Here is a 16993-nt window from a genome sequence, read left to right as displayed (position 1 = left end):
TTCCCGCTCCCCCCCGGAGACCCCAGGATTCGAGCGGTCAAGATTCTGATCCAGAACTTGATTGAGATCCCCCGCTATATACATAAGAACATAAGCATCGCCTCTGCTGAGTCAGACCATAGGTCCATCATGCCCAGCAGTCCGCTCCTGCGGCGGCCCCCCAGGTCAATGACCTGTACACGATCTATTACTCTAAAGCATTTTGCATTGTATAGTATTCCTCTAATTGTACCCTTCAATCCCCTTTTCTTTCAGGAACTTGTCCAAGCCCATTTTGAAGCCCAAAATCGTACTCTGCTCAACCACCTCCTCTGGAAGCGCATTCCAGGTGTCCACCACCCTCCGAGTGAAGAAGAACTTCCTAGCATTTGTTCCGAATCTGTCTCCCTTCAATTTTTCCAAGTGCCCTCTAATCTTCGTTGCCCCACCAGACTGAAGAATCTGTCCCTCTCTACCTTCCCTATACCCTTCATGATCTTGTAAGTTTCTATCATATCTCCAGCTTCTCCAGTCTCTCAGCATACGAAAGGTTTTCCATGCCCTGTATTATTTTTGTTGCTCTTCTCTGGACCCTCTCAGGTATCCCCAATGCAAACAACTGGGTAATTATTGAACAAAGAATTGTACCTAAAAATCGTAACTTGCAAGGAAACCAATATAGGAACAAACAAAAGTACTTTAAATACCTTTTTAAACCTGAATGGCGCTCAGAATCCAAGAGTGGAATGAAAAAACTCAATGTGGGGAACAAACCCCTATAGAGCTTCTTACAGAATCTATCATTGCACCATTTTTGAGGTAAAAGGTAATTAAAAATGCTTCTTGAAAACGCTCATAAATATTTTTTGTGTCCATAAAGTGAAATAAATGTCCAACTTCTTAGTGACTTCAAAAAAGTGAATTAAAAAATGACTTAACTTAAATGTTCATACAGCGTTGGTCCGGCAAGGTTCTGACGCGTTTCGCCGAACTGGCTTCTTCAGAGAACCCGCTGTGCTGTATATGAGCTACAATTTGAAATGTATCCTGGTACAAAGGAAAAAGATTTTCATTTCCTGGTCACAGATGCGCTCTCTAGCATCACTATAGAAACATAGAGTATGACGGCAGAAAAGGGCCGTCGGCCCAACAAGTCTGCCCACTCGAAGAACCCTCCCTCTAAGAATTTCCTGGAGCAAACCCACTCCAAGAACCCTTCCTCAACAAGAACCCTCTTTTTAAGCATTTCCCCAGAGTGAACCTACATGTTTATCGCATCGTCCCTTGAAGTCGAGTGCGTTACTGGCCTCAACTACCTGACGTTGAAAACCATTCCCGCGATCAACCACTCTTTCGCTGAAGAAGTATTTCCTGATGTCACAATGAAATCTCCCACTCTTGAGTTTGAGCGGATGCCCTCTGGTTGCCGTGGGTCCCATAAGGACGAAGATATCTTCCTCCACCTCAATACGGCCCGTAAGATATTTGAATGTCTCTATCATGTCACCCCTTTCTCTTCGTTCTTCGAGAGAATATAACTGCAGCCTGCTTAGATGTTCTTCATATGGGAGATCCTGAAGTCCTGAGACCTACTGGGTCAAAACGGTTGGTTATGCTCTTTAGATCTCAAGGAGTCTTACTCTCACATTCCCATTCATTCAGCCTCTCGCAAGATTCGCAGATTTCAGATGGGAAATCATTACCAATACAAGATTCTGCCTTTCAGTCTCGCATCATCTCCCAGACTTTTCACCAAGTGCCAGGTGGTGGTGGTGGCAGCAGCTTTGCAAAATCATGGTTTCCAAGTTTTTCCCTATCTGAATGATTGAATCATCAAAGATCTATATTGTTCCTGCAAAATTTGGGATTCAAAATAAACTTCCCCAAATATCAGCCTTCTCAGACTCTTCAGTTTATCAGAGCCCTCCTAGATATTGTTCAACTCAGGGCATTCCTTCCTCAGCAACGTCAAGATACTCTAATACAACTTTGTCATCAAGTGTCCCTACTTCCTTCATTCTCAGCGAAGCACATGATGGTTCTTTTAGGTCACATGGGATCTACAGTTCACGCGACTCCTTTTGCCAGACTTCATCTAAGGATCCCTCAGTGGTCGCTGGCTTCTCAGTGGTCTTAGGCTCTCGATCTGCTCTCCCAACACATTACAGTAACATCGTCTGTTTGGTAATCTCTTCAGTGGTGGATGCTCTCTTTCACTCTTTCCAGAGGTTTGCTATTTCAAATACCCCCTCACCAGAAGATTCTCACAACAGATTCGTCAACCTACGCTTGGGAAACTCACCTAGATGGTCTCCGTACTCAAGGCCATTGGTCCACCACAGATTTTCGCCATCATATAAATCTGTTGGAACTCAGAGCAATTTTCAGTGCTCTCAAGGGTTTTCAGCATCTTCTTCAAATTGAAGTCATTCTCATTCATACACCCAATCAAGTAGCTATGTACTATGTGAACAAGCAGGAAGGAACAGGATCCCTTCTCCTTTGTCAAAAAGCTCAAAAGCTTTGGAATTGGGCAGTTCTTCACAATTTTCTGAAAGCTGTTTACATTCAAGGAGAGAAAAATTATCTGGTGTACAAATTAAGCCGCATTCTGCAACCTCACGAATTGACGCTGAACTCAGCAACTCTCCATCAAATTTTTTCTCAGTGGGGAACTCCTCAGGTGGACCTCTTTGTGTCTCCCCACAACAACAAGCTGCCCCAATTCTGTTCCGGACTATATTTTCCTCATCGCCTGGAGGCAGATGCTTTTCTCCTGGACTGAACGAACAAGTTCCTGTATGTGTTCTCTCCATTTCCGCTTATTTTCAAGATGCTTGTCAAACTCAAACAGGAATCCGCCACCATGATTCTGATAGCTCCTCGGTGGCCCAGACAACTGTGGTTTCCCTTAAATTTCAACTCAGCATCAGGGAGCCACTTCTTCCAAAATATCCGTCTCATCTTACGCAGTCACGGTTCTCTTCTTCATCTCAACCTGCAGTCTTTGCATCTGACAGCTTGGTATCTCTCGGGCTAAATTCACCTGACCTTCAGTTTTCTCAACCTGTCAGAGACATTTTGGATGCTTCTAGAAAACCAGCCACAAGACAATATTATACTAAAAAATGGACTCTGTTTTCTGCTTGGTGTAATCTTCATCATTAATAGCCACAATCCACCTCCTTGTCTTCGATTCTGGATTATCTTTTCCATTTATCGCAATCTGGCCTCAAATCCACCTCCATTAGAGACCATCTAAGTGCAATTGATGCTTTTCATCATCCATTAGATGGAAAACCTCTCTCTGCTCATCCTGTGCTTTCCAGCTTTATGAAAGGAATTTTAAATGTTAAACCACCTCTCAAACCACCTCAAGTAGTTTGGGATCTTGCTAAACCGATGAAGCTTCCATTTGAACCAATGTCTACAGCTCATCTTAATAACTCACTTGGAAATAGTTTTCCTTATTTCACTCACGTCTGCTTGCAGAGTCAGTGAACTTCAAACTTTGGTAGTGGATCCACCATTTACTGTATTCCATCATGATAAAGTTGTACTCCACACCCATCCAAAGTTCTTACCCAAAGTTGTCTCTGAATTTCATCTCAATCAATCGATTGTTCTTCCAGTATTTTTTCCAAGCCTCATTCTCATCCTGGAGAAACAGCTCTTCATACTCTGGACTGCAAACGAGCATTGGCCTACTATTTGCAAAGGACTAAATCACATAGATCTTCTCCACAACTTTTTGTTTCCGTTGATCCAAACAGAATCAGGTGGTTATGTATTGCATAAACAAGCAAGGAAGAAAAGAATCATACGATCTGTGTTGAGAATTAATCAGAATGTGGAAATGAGCCACCAACACACATAATCAGGGTGTACCACAGATCCATATATCAGACAGGCAAGGACAATGTGCTAGCAGATCAAGTGAGTCAAATCCTAGGGCCCAAAGAATAAATGCTGGAGTACTAGTTTACAAGACTTTTTCAGAAGTGGGGCATCCCTTTGATAGATCTTTTTGTGATTTCAACAGGAAAGTACCTCATATTTGCTCCAGGATAAGTCTTCAATGCCTTCTACCTACATTAGTGAGAAGAGGGTTTCTCTTCATCTACCCTTCATTATCTCTTGCCTGGGCCACAGTATGACTTTTGTACCCCCCCCCCCCCCGCCAAACAATATTTGCCTAATGTTTTAATTTGAATTGTATATATATTTATTTGTATTTGATTCATATTTTATATATCTATTGTGTTTATATTTTCAAGGCTGGCAGGCAACATGAAAATAAGTAACTACTTCATTTTTATTCTTTCTGATTAAAAGAATTTTGTGGGCACTAGGCACTGAACCTGTTATGCATTATAAATGTCTGCCTTGTTAATAATGAAAACCATGCTAAAGCTTAAACATTTGGGGGGAATCATGATTCTCGTAGTCCCTTATTGTGTCACACAAACATGGTTCACATGTCTGTTGGACCTTTCTTTTAGGAGTCCTATAAGATTGGAGTTTTTTCCCAGTACTAATCATGCAGAAACAGAGGACTAAATCCAAACTTAGAGCTCCCAGTTCTTACTGTTTGGATTTTGAGTTGTTAACATAGTCTTCCCTGATCTTACTCGACTGTTTCAGAGGTCTTGCTAGCTGCAGAAAGAATTGCACTAAGAGGGTATATGGTCTCAAATGGACGAATGCTTGCATTCTGATGTGATAGCAAGGCCAGAAATCCTTTGTTTGCCCTTCCCAAAAACTGCTTGAATACATTCTACATCTATCGTTTTTGCTTTATTGCAACTAGAGCTCATTAATGTAGAAACAAAGAATTTTTCTGGGACCGCAAAAATGCGCAAACACTGCAGCAAGACAGAGGAGGGAGCCGGCAAGACGGTAAATACCCAGAGGCAGCAGAGGAAAATACTGCATTGCCCTCGACCGGGGCCGCACAAAATACTTCACGGGGCAGCAGGTTGGACACCCCTGTACTAGAGTGTCCTCTCTAGTACAGATCCAACATGTCAAAACTTTCTTGAATTCAGATACATTTTTTTGGTTTCCACCATCCACCGGGAGGCCATTCCATGAAAAATATTTTGAGGTTGCTCTGAGTCTATCCCATTTCACCTTCATCCTATGCCCTCCTCATTCTAATTTCCTTTCATTTGAAAGAGACTTGCTTCATTCTCATCTATGCTATGTAGGTATTTAAACATTTCTTTTATATCTCCCCTCTCCCACCTTTCTTCCAAAGTATACATACTGAGATCTTAAAGTCTGTCCCCATACTCATTTTGACGAAGACCACCCACCATTTACTTGCCTTGTTCTGGACCGACTCCATCCTATTTAAATCTTTTTGAAATTGTGGTCTCCAGATTTGTGCACAATATTCTAAATGGGGTCTCACCAGTGTCTTATACATGGGCATCATTACCTCCCTTTTCCTATTGGCCATTTCTCTCCCCATTCATCCAAGCATCCTTCTAGCTTTCACCGTCTCCTCATAAGTACATAAGAACATAAGAATAGCTTTACTGGATCAGACCAATGGTACATCTTGAAAATAATTATGTAATTGTGAAGATTTTGGATAAACATCTTGTAGCAATTGAATCTCAGACACTATTGTTGCAAACATTTTCAGCATCAGTTGTAAAAGATTCCCACATAGTACATTCTAAGTTTGAAAACTTATTAAGAGTTAAAAATCTGCGTTTAGTTAATTTTCCAAGGACTCACTTATTATTACCTGAAATTTTGCTTAGGAAATATTTTAAGGAAGTCCTTGGTTTACCTAATGCAGATTTAATACTTATATCGACATGTTACTATGTCCCACAAAAGAAAAAAATTCCATCTGAATTAGGAATAGAAGAACTTGCCCCCACAGAATTTGACCTTATGGGTTTTTTGGAAGACTCACAAGTTAACTATTCTGACTAGAGCTACATTACTTGTAAAATGTTTAAATAAGTCTGACAAAACACTGATTTAAAAAACTTATTTTCAAAATAAAAATAAGAAGTTCTGTGGGGACAGTGTTTTTGGTTTTTCCGGATGTTGCTAAAGCAACCCAGTTTAAAAGAAAGGCATTTCTGACATTAAAACCTCGAGTATTGGCAATTGAAGCATCTTTTTATTTAAAGTTTCCATGCAAATGCATACTTAAATATCAAGATAAAGATTATATCTTTTGGGACCCTATACAACTAGAACAATTTTTTCTAGTTCAAGAAACTCATAAATCATAAACTGATAACTACTGTTCTTTTTGGAGTTAATTAAAAGATACCAGTGTGAGGTGATTTGAGAATTCATAAATGTAAAAGTTTTTGAAATATTTTTTGAAATATTATTTAATTAGATTTTATTACTATTTGGAATCTCCTAATTGCGACTGTAATTTTCTTTTGATTTAAAATGGTAAATCTCCCTTAATGTGAGCTTGATGGAAATAATGTTGTTTAAACAATGCTATAGATGTATTCCATATTTGTTTGTTTTGTTCCATTTTTATACTCTGTATAGAGAATATTTTGAAAATTATAAAAATAAATAAATAAAAGTATTATTCAGTAACTTCATCTAGTGTCCCCTAGTCTTTGTAACTTTTGATGCAGTAAAGAATCGATCTACTTGTACCCATTCTACACCACACAGGATTTTGTAGACTTTGATCATATCTCCCTTCAGCCGTCTCTTTTCCAAGCTGAAGAGCCCTAACCTCTTTAGTCTTTCCTCATATGAGAGGAGTTTCATCCTCTTTATCATTTTGTTTGCTGCTCTTTGAACCTTTTTTAGTGCCACTATATCTTTTTTGAGATAAGGAGACCAGAACTGAACACAATACTCAAGGTGAGGTAACACCATTGAACGATAGATGCATTATAACATTCTAAGTCTTGTTTACCATCCCTTTTCTAATAATTCCTAGCATCTTGTTTGCTTTTTGGCCACCGTTGCGGTTTCAGCGTATTATCCACGATGATACCCAGATCTTTTTTTTGAGCGTTGACCCTCAAGGTGGACCCTAGCATCTGGTAACTATGATTTGGATTATTCTTCCCAATGTACATCGCTGCATTTGTCTATATTAAATTTAATCTGTCATTTGGGCAACCAGTCTTCTGATTTCCTAAGGTCTTCCTGTAGTTTTTCACAGTCTGCATGCATTTTAACAACTTTGAACAGTTTAGTGTCATCTGCAAATTTAATCACCTCACGTAGTTCCGTTTTCCAGATCATTTATAAATAAGTTAAATAGCACCAGTCCCAGTACAGATCTCTGCGGCACACCACTATTTACTCTCCTCCTTTGAGAAAAATGGCCAATTAACCCTACCCTTTGTTTTCTGTCTGATAACCAAATCTTAATCTACAATTCAACATTGCCTCCTATCCCATCACTCTTTAATTTTCTGAGGAGACTCTCATGAGGAAAGGTGGGAGAGAGGTGATATGATAAAGACTTTTAAAACCTACATGATGTAAATGCATGAGTCGAGTCCTTCGGGATGAAGTTAAGAGTAGAGAATGACACGGGGAAAAAATCTGTCCCCGTCACTGCACTGTCCCCGGCCCACCATCCTCTGCACCGCCCCGTCACCGCCATCCCTTTCACCGTCCCATCACTGCCACTGCCATCCCATTCACCGCTCCGTCACCGTCCCCGCAGCATCCATATAAGCCTTAGTACTGCAAAATTTAGATTATTCCTTTCTTATAAATCAAAGTTCTGGCTGCTGAACTAGAGAAAGAGATGTTCAGCTGGCAGGGCTTTGTTTATAAAATTTTATCAACACAACTAATATACTACTTTATCCTAAAGCAAAAAATAAATAAATAAATATAATTTTTTTTTCTACCTTAACTGTAACCCTATATAATGTGATATTGTGACACTGAATGCTAACCTGTAACCCCTTCTGAGCTCTCTGGAGAGGACAGGATATAAATCTAAATAATAAATAAATATCAACAAAATTAGATTAGATTAATTGGTGGAATATATTGTGCTTCTATGTCAAATAAGAAAAAAATGTTTGCTATTAGGTGTGGAAACGAAGAAATTTCATAACATGGAATCCTTTTTGTAGTTATGGTAGTTGAATATTAAAAAATTTCACAATATGTGTAAAACATTCTGGGCTCCTTTTATCAAGCCGTGCTAGATGCTACCGCCTCCTCAAGCATGCGGGGGTTAACGCATGATGAAAAGATGTGCGCGTTAACCCCGCTAGTGCGGCTTGAACAAAGGAGCCCTCTATGATCTTTTATAACATTACAGGACTAATTGTACTTATAATATCTTGTATAATTAGTATTGTTGTTGTTTGTATTCTGTTTTGTTGTTTCTTTATCTTTTAAAATATCAATAAATTACTTTATGGGGGAAAAATAGTATCAACAAAAGAAAAAACAACAGAAACAAAACAAACAGCTTATCTAGACAGATCAAGGAAGTAATGTCTTTCTTGTTCACGTGATAAAACACACACATTAGTCAGTGCGACCTCTCGGCAGGCTTAGGTGAGTACCTTCCCCCACAGCTCCCTTTAACGTCGCCTAAAGGCCCGTCTCCCCTGTGGTCGGAAGGAGGACGAAGGATCCAACGTGCAAAACTGCATTTCCCAGCATGCAAAGGGTGACCATGATTGTTTTCCTGGGTCTGATTCTTACTGTGGGAGGGGTGATACGGTTTCGGCGCTGCTGCTCAGCCGTGCGCCGTTTCAGTTTGGGTAGTTTCTATTTCTGCCCCGTGGAGCGATAGAGTGAGGAGTCTTGGCTATTGCGAGGGTGCTCGGTGCGGGTAAAAAAGCAGCCTAATGGCCGTTTGAATTTCCCGCTGTTTGTTGGCGGGCTTGGGAGGACGGAAGAGCGCGGCTCGGCGTTCGTGGCGAGTGACAGAAGTGAATAACCCCAGGCTGCTGCCAGTATGCAGACCACCGACGTGGGCAGCAAAGAGAGTGGGAAGATCTGGCTATGGAACACGCGCCCACCTGCCCGATCGCAGCGTTTAGCCAGCTCTCTCCCTCCATCTCACCTTAGTTTGCCGGCTTTCTTTTTTGGCGACCCGCATACTTTCAAAGAGCCGCGCACACGCGGCTGCTCAGTGTTCAATCTTCTGCTCTGCTGCAACTTCCTGTTTCCGGTTGCGTCAGAGCAGAAGATTGAATACTGAGCAGCAGCGCGTGTGGGTTGCCGAAAAAGAAAGCCTGCAAGCTAAGGTAAGGTGGAGAGAGGAAGCTGGTTAAACAATCGATGGGCGGGCGGAGGCTGCAGGGACCATGCGATCCTTGATGCCTCACTGCGGAGACAAGACCATTCACTGCTCCACGGGGCGGTGAATGGCCTTGTCCCTGTCCCCGCAGCGACTGCTAGTTTTCTTTCCCCATTTTGGCGGGTTACCCGTGGCTAAACGCGGCTAGCCGCGGGTAACCACCACCGTGTCTTTCTCTAGTTAAGAGGTGATAGGCTCAGGAGTAATCTAAGGAAATACTTTTAAAAAATATTGTCTCTCCATTTTACCATGTTGGATATTTTTTCTTCCAATTGCATTTTTGTTTTCCTTGCTACTTTACAAGCTTCTCCTAACTTTTCCAGATATTTTTGCTTGTCTCACTCTTTCTGCGATCTTTTGTAGCTTATGAAAGATAATTTATTTTTTGTTATCTTTTCAACTACTAGTTTTGAGAATGTGGTGACTCCTTATTATTAAAAACTCTAAGGAGTCTGTTTCCTTGACTGCCAACTACAGGCCTATTGCCGACGTACCATTCTTTCTTAAACTAATGGAAGGACTGGTTAACATCGACTTCACAAAATATTTAGAAAAGTTCAGCATTCTACATGATTCTCATCTGGCTTTCGTACAAATTACAACACTGAAAAAGTTTTAGCCTCTATGACTGATCACCTTTTCCATTTGTTTTCCCGGGGAAAAAGCGCATTGGTACTGCAGTTCAACTTGAGCAGTGCCTTTGACTTTGTTGATCATGACATCCTGCTTAGATGCTTTGATTCCATTGGTATTTCCAGACAGGTACTAAATTGGTTTATGGGTTTCCTAAAAAAATGTATTTACCAGGTCTACAGTGAAGGAACCTTCTCCCAGGTTTGGTCCAATCCCTGTGGCGTGCAACAGGGCTCCCCACTCTCCCCCTCAAAGATTGAACCAGCAGTCAAAAGGAGAAGAAATCAAAATAATGTTTAACGGTACGTAAGGACAGAAGAGATGAATTGCTTTCTCTCCTGGGTCAGTGAGGTTATGGGAATACACATACACACACACATACACACACATACCACACATACACACACACATACACACACATACACACACACACACACACACACACACACACACACACACACACATACATACATACACACACACACACACACACACATATACACACACACATACACACACATATACACATACGCGGATTACATTACAGTTATTATTCCCATAACCTCACTGACCCAGGAGAGAGAACAATTCATCTCATCTGTCCTTACGTACCGTTAAACATTATTTTGATTTCTTCTCCTTTCGACTGCTGGTTCAATCTTTGATCTTAAGTACCTTAGACCAGTGGTTGACCTACAGGCCAATTAGGATTTTAGGCTAGTCCTAATGAATATGCATGAGAGAGATTTGCATATAATGGAAGTGACAGGCAAGCAAATCCGCTCCATGCTTATTCATTAGGGTTATCCTGAAAACCCGATTGGCCTGGTGGTCCTCCAGGACAGGGTTGGGAACCACTGCCTTAGACTATTGCAATATTATATACTTGGGATCTTTTAAGAAAACCATCAAACAGAATTGTCCAGAATGCTGCAGTCCGTCACATTTATGGCCTCAAGAAATCGGACCATGTAAGCCCATATTACAACAAACTACACTGGCTGCCTGTGGAAGCAATGGTCATCTTTAAATTTGCCTGCCTTTGCTTAAAATAATAATTATAATAACTTTATTTTGTATACCACCTTACCCAGGGAGTTCTAGGCGGTTCACATCAATTAATTAAGGTTACAAACAATGAAGTCGTTGCAGTTAACAGTTTAGAAATGTACAGGTAGGTCATTGAAGTTATTATTTATTTATAGTTTTACAAATTGTTAAACAACAATGTGATAGAAATAAACATTTAAGAAGAAACATAACATAAATTATAAGTCAAAAATTCCACAGATTTAACTAAGTTCATAGTCCACAAATTAGGGAGAGAGAATCCTACACCTCCAAGGGAAGTTGGTTTTTCAAGAAATATTCATTCAAATTAAATTAGGAGATCAAACAGTTGGATTAAATTAAATTAACATCCTGGTTAATAGAAAAGGCATGGAGGGAATTGGAGCTTAACCAGCTGCCTTACCCTCAAGAAAAAATTTCAACTGATCAGGTTCATAAAATATATATCTATTATTTTGGTAGGTAATACAGCATTTACAGGGAAGACGTAACTGAAAAGTTGCTCCTATACTCAAAATTGACTGACGATAAGTTAAAAATTTCTTTCGTCTATCTTGAGTCCATTTTGATACATCAGGAAAGATTGAGACTTTTGAACCATGAAATTCTGAATTGTCAGTTTTGTAGAATAGACGAAGAACTGCTTCCTTATCTTGTTGAAAAACAAAGGTTACCAATAAAGTTGCTCTTCCCATAATTTCTTCTTGTTGAGATGTTTCCAGGATAGCTGTGAGGTCTAAATCTCCTGCTACAGTTCCTTTTCCGTTATCCTCTTTAGGAATATTTAAATAATATGATTTATGTAACGGTGGTAAATTGTTTTCAGGAAATTTAAGTACTAGTCTCAAGAAAGAATGAAACAGTTCTCTTGCCGATTGGAATTTGGAAATAGGAAAATTTAAAAGTCTAAGGTTCAGACTCCTGTTAGCATTTTCCAAATTTTCCAATTTTCTAACAAGTAAATTTTTATCCTTCAGTTGTAAATTAATTGAAGCTTTCGCTTCAGTCACAGATTTTTCCAATTTGTCTATTCTATCGGATTGTTTTAGAAGTTTCTCATCAAAAGTCTTAAACTGTATGTTGGTACTCTGGGCTGAAGTGACGAATTGAGAGCATACCTTATACAGTAATTCCAAGCCACTCCAAATAGCCTCCATGTCTATAACATCAGGTCTTATCAAAGGAGGAAGCAAAGTTGTACCTGGAATCACTCCACTGGATTCCACTTTCTCCTTCTCTGTAGCATTACAGGATAATGTTCCTCCATCTTCCACTGTCGGCTGCAGACGAGCCGACAAGCTGTGCATCTCATCCGGGGTCAGAGGGGAAATCGGCAGCACCTCCGGAGGAAACAACTCCGGGGCTTCCTGTGCTGCCAACAACGTTCCGAACACCGTCCCGGGGCGAGGAGGAACTCCAGGTCCCATCGGGCTGAGCGAAGTCTCGCCCTCCAAGATCGAGGTCTGCCCCCCTCGGTCAGCGGACACGCCCGCTCCAACTGGGACGGCAAAGCTGGTAATCGCCGTCTGCATCGACGGCGAAGAGGCAGAGAAAGCCGGAAGAACGCCCCTCTGTCTTCCCCTGCGCTTCGGCATTGTAGGAACAGGAAAAAGGCAAGTAATAGATAATTTGCCAATTGTGCAGGAGCCTCTCGCCGACGCGACTTACTCCGTGGCCATCTTGGATCTCTCTCGTAGGTCATTGAAGTTGACAGAAATATACAAGAGTGTACAATAGGAAGGTAATATTTATTTACAGGAAAAATACAGGTCATTAAAGTTAACAGGTTAGGAGAGTACAATAAGAAGGAGTAGGTGGAGGTTCACGTGCATTGAGGGGAGTTGAAGAAGAAGAAGAGGGTGTGTTAAGGGTTCTGTCCGTGGAATAAAAAGCATGACAGGTTCATCCCCAGCCTATCTGTCTCATCATTTCGAATTCCCAGGTACCACTAATACATGTAGTGCCTACTTGTTTGCTTTTCCATCCTTAAAGGACTGTACCTTCAAGAGATTCTTTGATAGAACATTATCATTCCAAGCAGACAAATGGAACAGATGTCTAACCAACTTCATCTCAAACGCACTTTCTTATCAAACTTTTAGGAAGCCAATCAAAACTTAACTCTTTGACAAATTTCTCTGACCCCACTTCAACCTTGATATATCTCCAAAACACCTCCAGATAAGTTTGACTAATCTTAACATGCTAATGTAATTTCAAAAGTTTTCTGTAATATTGCTGCCTGTGTACAGTCTCTTCCTCTGTAAACCACTTTTCCTCTTATTTCTACTTAACTTTCCTTACAAAATGGCTTGTTGCCCTTATAACAGCTCTTTTCAGTTTTGCTCACATCTTTCCTACTTCTAGATAATCCCATCCAGACAACTGCTTGACATAATCACCTACCTGAAAATTTTTTGAAGTCTAGAAGCTTAACTTTTGAATGAGCCCCTCTCTATACTTGTGTTAATAGAGCATAAACTTGTCTATGTGTATATTTTAGTTGTTTGTTTTATGTGGGACTCATTTCTGTGAAATATTTTGTCAGACCTCCCTCAGAGTCATTGGACCTCAATATTGTTCTGATACAGCAAATGATCACTCCTTTTGACACCTGAAATACCTGACCTGGAAGAACTTATTTTAGTGGTGATCACTGCTTCATGCAGGGTTACTGAGATCTTAGCCCCAGTAACTGATTTGCCTTGTATAAGGTTTTTAAATAATAGAGGACTTCTATGATCTCAGGTTTGTTACATTTTCACTTTAACTAGTTAGCAGCAATGTAAGGACTGAGTTGATGTGAGCAAAACTTTTTTGTTTCATTATCCTGTGAGCACTTCTTACAGATACAATCACGGATCTGCATACTCAGATATACATAAAAATTGCAGGGAGGTTAGAAAAGAATTCCTTTAGCCGTACTCCTTATGCTTTCCCTAATTGTTGTGTATGTAGATTTTCAGAAAGCTTTTGATAAAGTTCGTCATGAGAGGCTCCTGAGAAAATTAAAGAGTCATGGGATAGGTGGCAAAGTTCAGTTTTGGATTAGGAATTGGTTATCGGGAAGAAAACAGAAGGTAGGGTTAAATGGTCATTTTTCTCAACGGAGGACAGTAAACAGTGGAGTCCCGCAGGGGTCTGTGCTGGGACCGATACTGTTTAGCTTATTTATAAATACCGTATTTTTCGTTCTATAAGACACACCCCCTATAGAGGAAGAAAAAACAAGGAAGAAAATTTTCCTCCTCTACAGTGGGGTGCGTCTGGTAGTGGGAAGCCCGAAGGAGCTCGCCCACAGCTGAAGCAGCCCGCCCGCAGCCCCCCGGTACCTTTTTAAAGTTGTGGTGGTCCAGCGCGCTCTCTGGCTGGATGACTGGCTTTGGTAGCAGAGCAGTGCAAAGCAGGAGCACGACCTTTGCGCTTCCTGCCTGGTCCTGCGCTGCTCAGTGATTGGGGGTGGAAAAAGTGCGACTTATGGAGCGAAAAATATGGTAATCTGGAAATTGAAACAACGAGTGAGGTGATTAAATTTACGGATGACACTAAACTTTTCAAAATTGTTAAAATGCATGTGGATTGTGAAAAATTGCAAGCAGACCGTAGGAAATTGGAAGACTGGGTGTCCAAGTGGCAGATTAAATTTAATGTGGACAAATGTAAAGTGATGTACATTGGGAAGAATAACCCGATGCTAGGGTCCACATTGGGGGTTAGCGCCTAAGAAAAGGATCTTGCTATGTCTATCATCACACATGCATGAGGATTGAAGTCCTGTCCTTGGAGAACTGCTGCTACAGGTAAGTAACTTCATTTTCAGTTTTTCACTGCTTTGTTTGATTCTTTCCTGGTAATTGTAAAGGAAAATGCCTGAAATTCTGATAGTATGTTGTTCTCATGGACTTAATCCTGTTATTTGTCCCCTTTCATAGGACAGTGGAGATTATCCACTTACTATTGCTGGTCCTCAATGGAAGAAATTCAAATCCAGCTTTTGTGAATTCATTGGGGTATTGGTCCGACAGTGTCAATACAGTATCATATATGATGAATATATGATGGATACAGTCATTTCACTACTTACAGGATTGTCTGATTCTCAAGTCAGAGCTTTTCGACACACTAGTACGCTGGCAGGTCAGTTGCTAAAAACTTCAAGTATGGTATTTCTTTCTTTTTTTTATTTATTTATTTATTTATTTTTTTAAATAATTCTTTATTCATTTTCAAATTTGACAAGTGCACAAAATAATATAATTCAACAAGTTATTACACAATAGCACTTTGATATCTACTACATAAAAATCTAATGATACATTTAACCCCCCCTACCTCCCAACTTTCATCTTATTTTCAATCAGAATATACACATATTATAGAACATATTATAACATATTATGTAAGATTGTTCCCAACACCCTCCCCCCTTTGGTGTGCCAAAAGAAGAAAAAGAATGTCAAGCATAAAGAAGCAAGTTAGTGTTCTGAGATGCTGTTTTCTTTGGGTGCAGCTTTCATTTTTATATGATTAGTCCATGTATTAATGGTTTTAGTGTATAGTTATTTGGATGACAATTATATTTTTGTCCTCTGAAGATGACAATTATAACATGTCACAAGTCAGTTGAGATACCTATGCCACTACATTTGCCTGCAGTCTAATAGTCTGAACTCATCTATGTTGGCTGGAATGACCTACCTGATTATTGTGATGTCACAGGTCTGCTTGATATGTGTTCTTTCCTATCTCTATGCTTCTAAGGTCTTGGTATCTATCCCATGCATGCTTAAGTTTTGCAACTGTTGGGTTCCTGGTTTTCAGTTGAAAAATAGTTTGTCACATTATCCCAGGACAAGCAGGCAGCATATTCTTGACTGATGGGTGACGGCACCGGCGGAGCCCCGGTACGGACAATTTTAGAGTGATTGCACTCTAAGAACTTAGAAAGTTCTAGCTAGGCCGCACCGCGCGTGCGTGAGTGCCTTCCCGCCCGACGAAGGCATGCGGTCCCGTTTCTTAGTTTCCGAGGAGCTAAGAAGACGCGTGTTCCAACGACTGTTGGAAAAATTTTTCTATTTTTACTCGCCTTCCCGCTCGCGCGTTTGTTTTCCTCGTGAACATTTCACGTTCTTGTTTTCTTTTGTAAAAAATAAAAAGAGGTCTATTTTTTTTTTTGACTTTTTTTCGGTCGGCCCCGGCGGGGCCTGTTGCCACCATCGAAGCCTCGGGCTTCGATTTTACTACGGCCATTTTTCCCTTCATGCCCCCTTCACCGGGTTTTAAGAAGTGTCAGCGGTGTGCACGTCCTATTTCCCTCTCCGACCTGCACAAGTGGTGCCTCCAGTGTCTGGGTCCGGACCATAGGGCAGAAACGTGCATCCGCTGCAGTTCTCTTCAAAAGAGAACTCTAAAGAACCGCCAAATTCAGCAGCGGATTCTTTTCGATGCCGCCATGGAAGTACCCCCGGCATCGACACCGACATCTTCCACCAAATCGGCACCGGTGACTTCGACACCGCAAGATCCATCCTCGGTGTCGCACCCTGTAGGTAAGCCAGCTAAGCAGCCATCCCCTTCTGTCCTTGGCCCGCCAGTCAAACAAGCAGTGAGCCAAGTCCTGCAGACTGCGCGCCGGCCCCGCAAACGCTCCGCTCCCATAGAAGTTACTGCCTCTTCATCGGCATCGACTTCGCCTGTGCGTCGAGCTGCACCGCAGGTACCGAGCAAGAAAAAAGCGGTACCGGTGCCATCGGGACCGCCTTTGGATGAGAGAATAGCATCCATCCTTCAGGTCCAGCTTAAGGAGCAATTACAACAATTGCTCCTGGCTCTGCTGACTCCGAACCTTCCAGTGTCGGTACCTACTGAGCCTTCGGCGCCGATTGTCGACCAGCCCATGTTATCGGCATCGACGTTATCGGCACCGCACAAATCTGTATCTATGCCTATTCTGTCGGCGGAACCGAAGTCGCTTCGGCATACTGCTTATTCCGCTTCTGATCCGGTACCGTTCTCTGACAC

At 41.2% G+C, this 16993-nt stretch overlaps 1 protein-coding gene across 1 annotated transcript in view; it reads left to right on the top strand.

Moving 5' to 3' along the window:
* Positions 1-16993, top strand: part of STAG2 (stromal antigen 2) — a 613131-nt gene that overhangs the window by 226522 nt on the left and 369616 nt on the right. Inside the window, 1 exon segment of the mRNA XM_033944545.1 lies at positions 14905-15109. Within this exon segment, the coding sequence (XP_033800436.1) occupies positions 14905-15109 (205 nt within the window).

Source organism: Geotrypetes seraphini, chromosome 5 (genome assembly GCF_902459505.1).
Source record: "Geotrypetes seraphini chromosome 5, aGeoSer1.1, whole genome shotgun sequence".
NCBI lineage: Eukaryota > Metazoa > Chordata > Amphibia > Gymnophiona > Dermophiidae > Geotrypetes > Geotrypetes seraphini.
The sequence above is the reverse complement of the archived record's forward strand: the minus strand, read 5'-3'. Positions and strand labels throughout refer to the sequence as shown.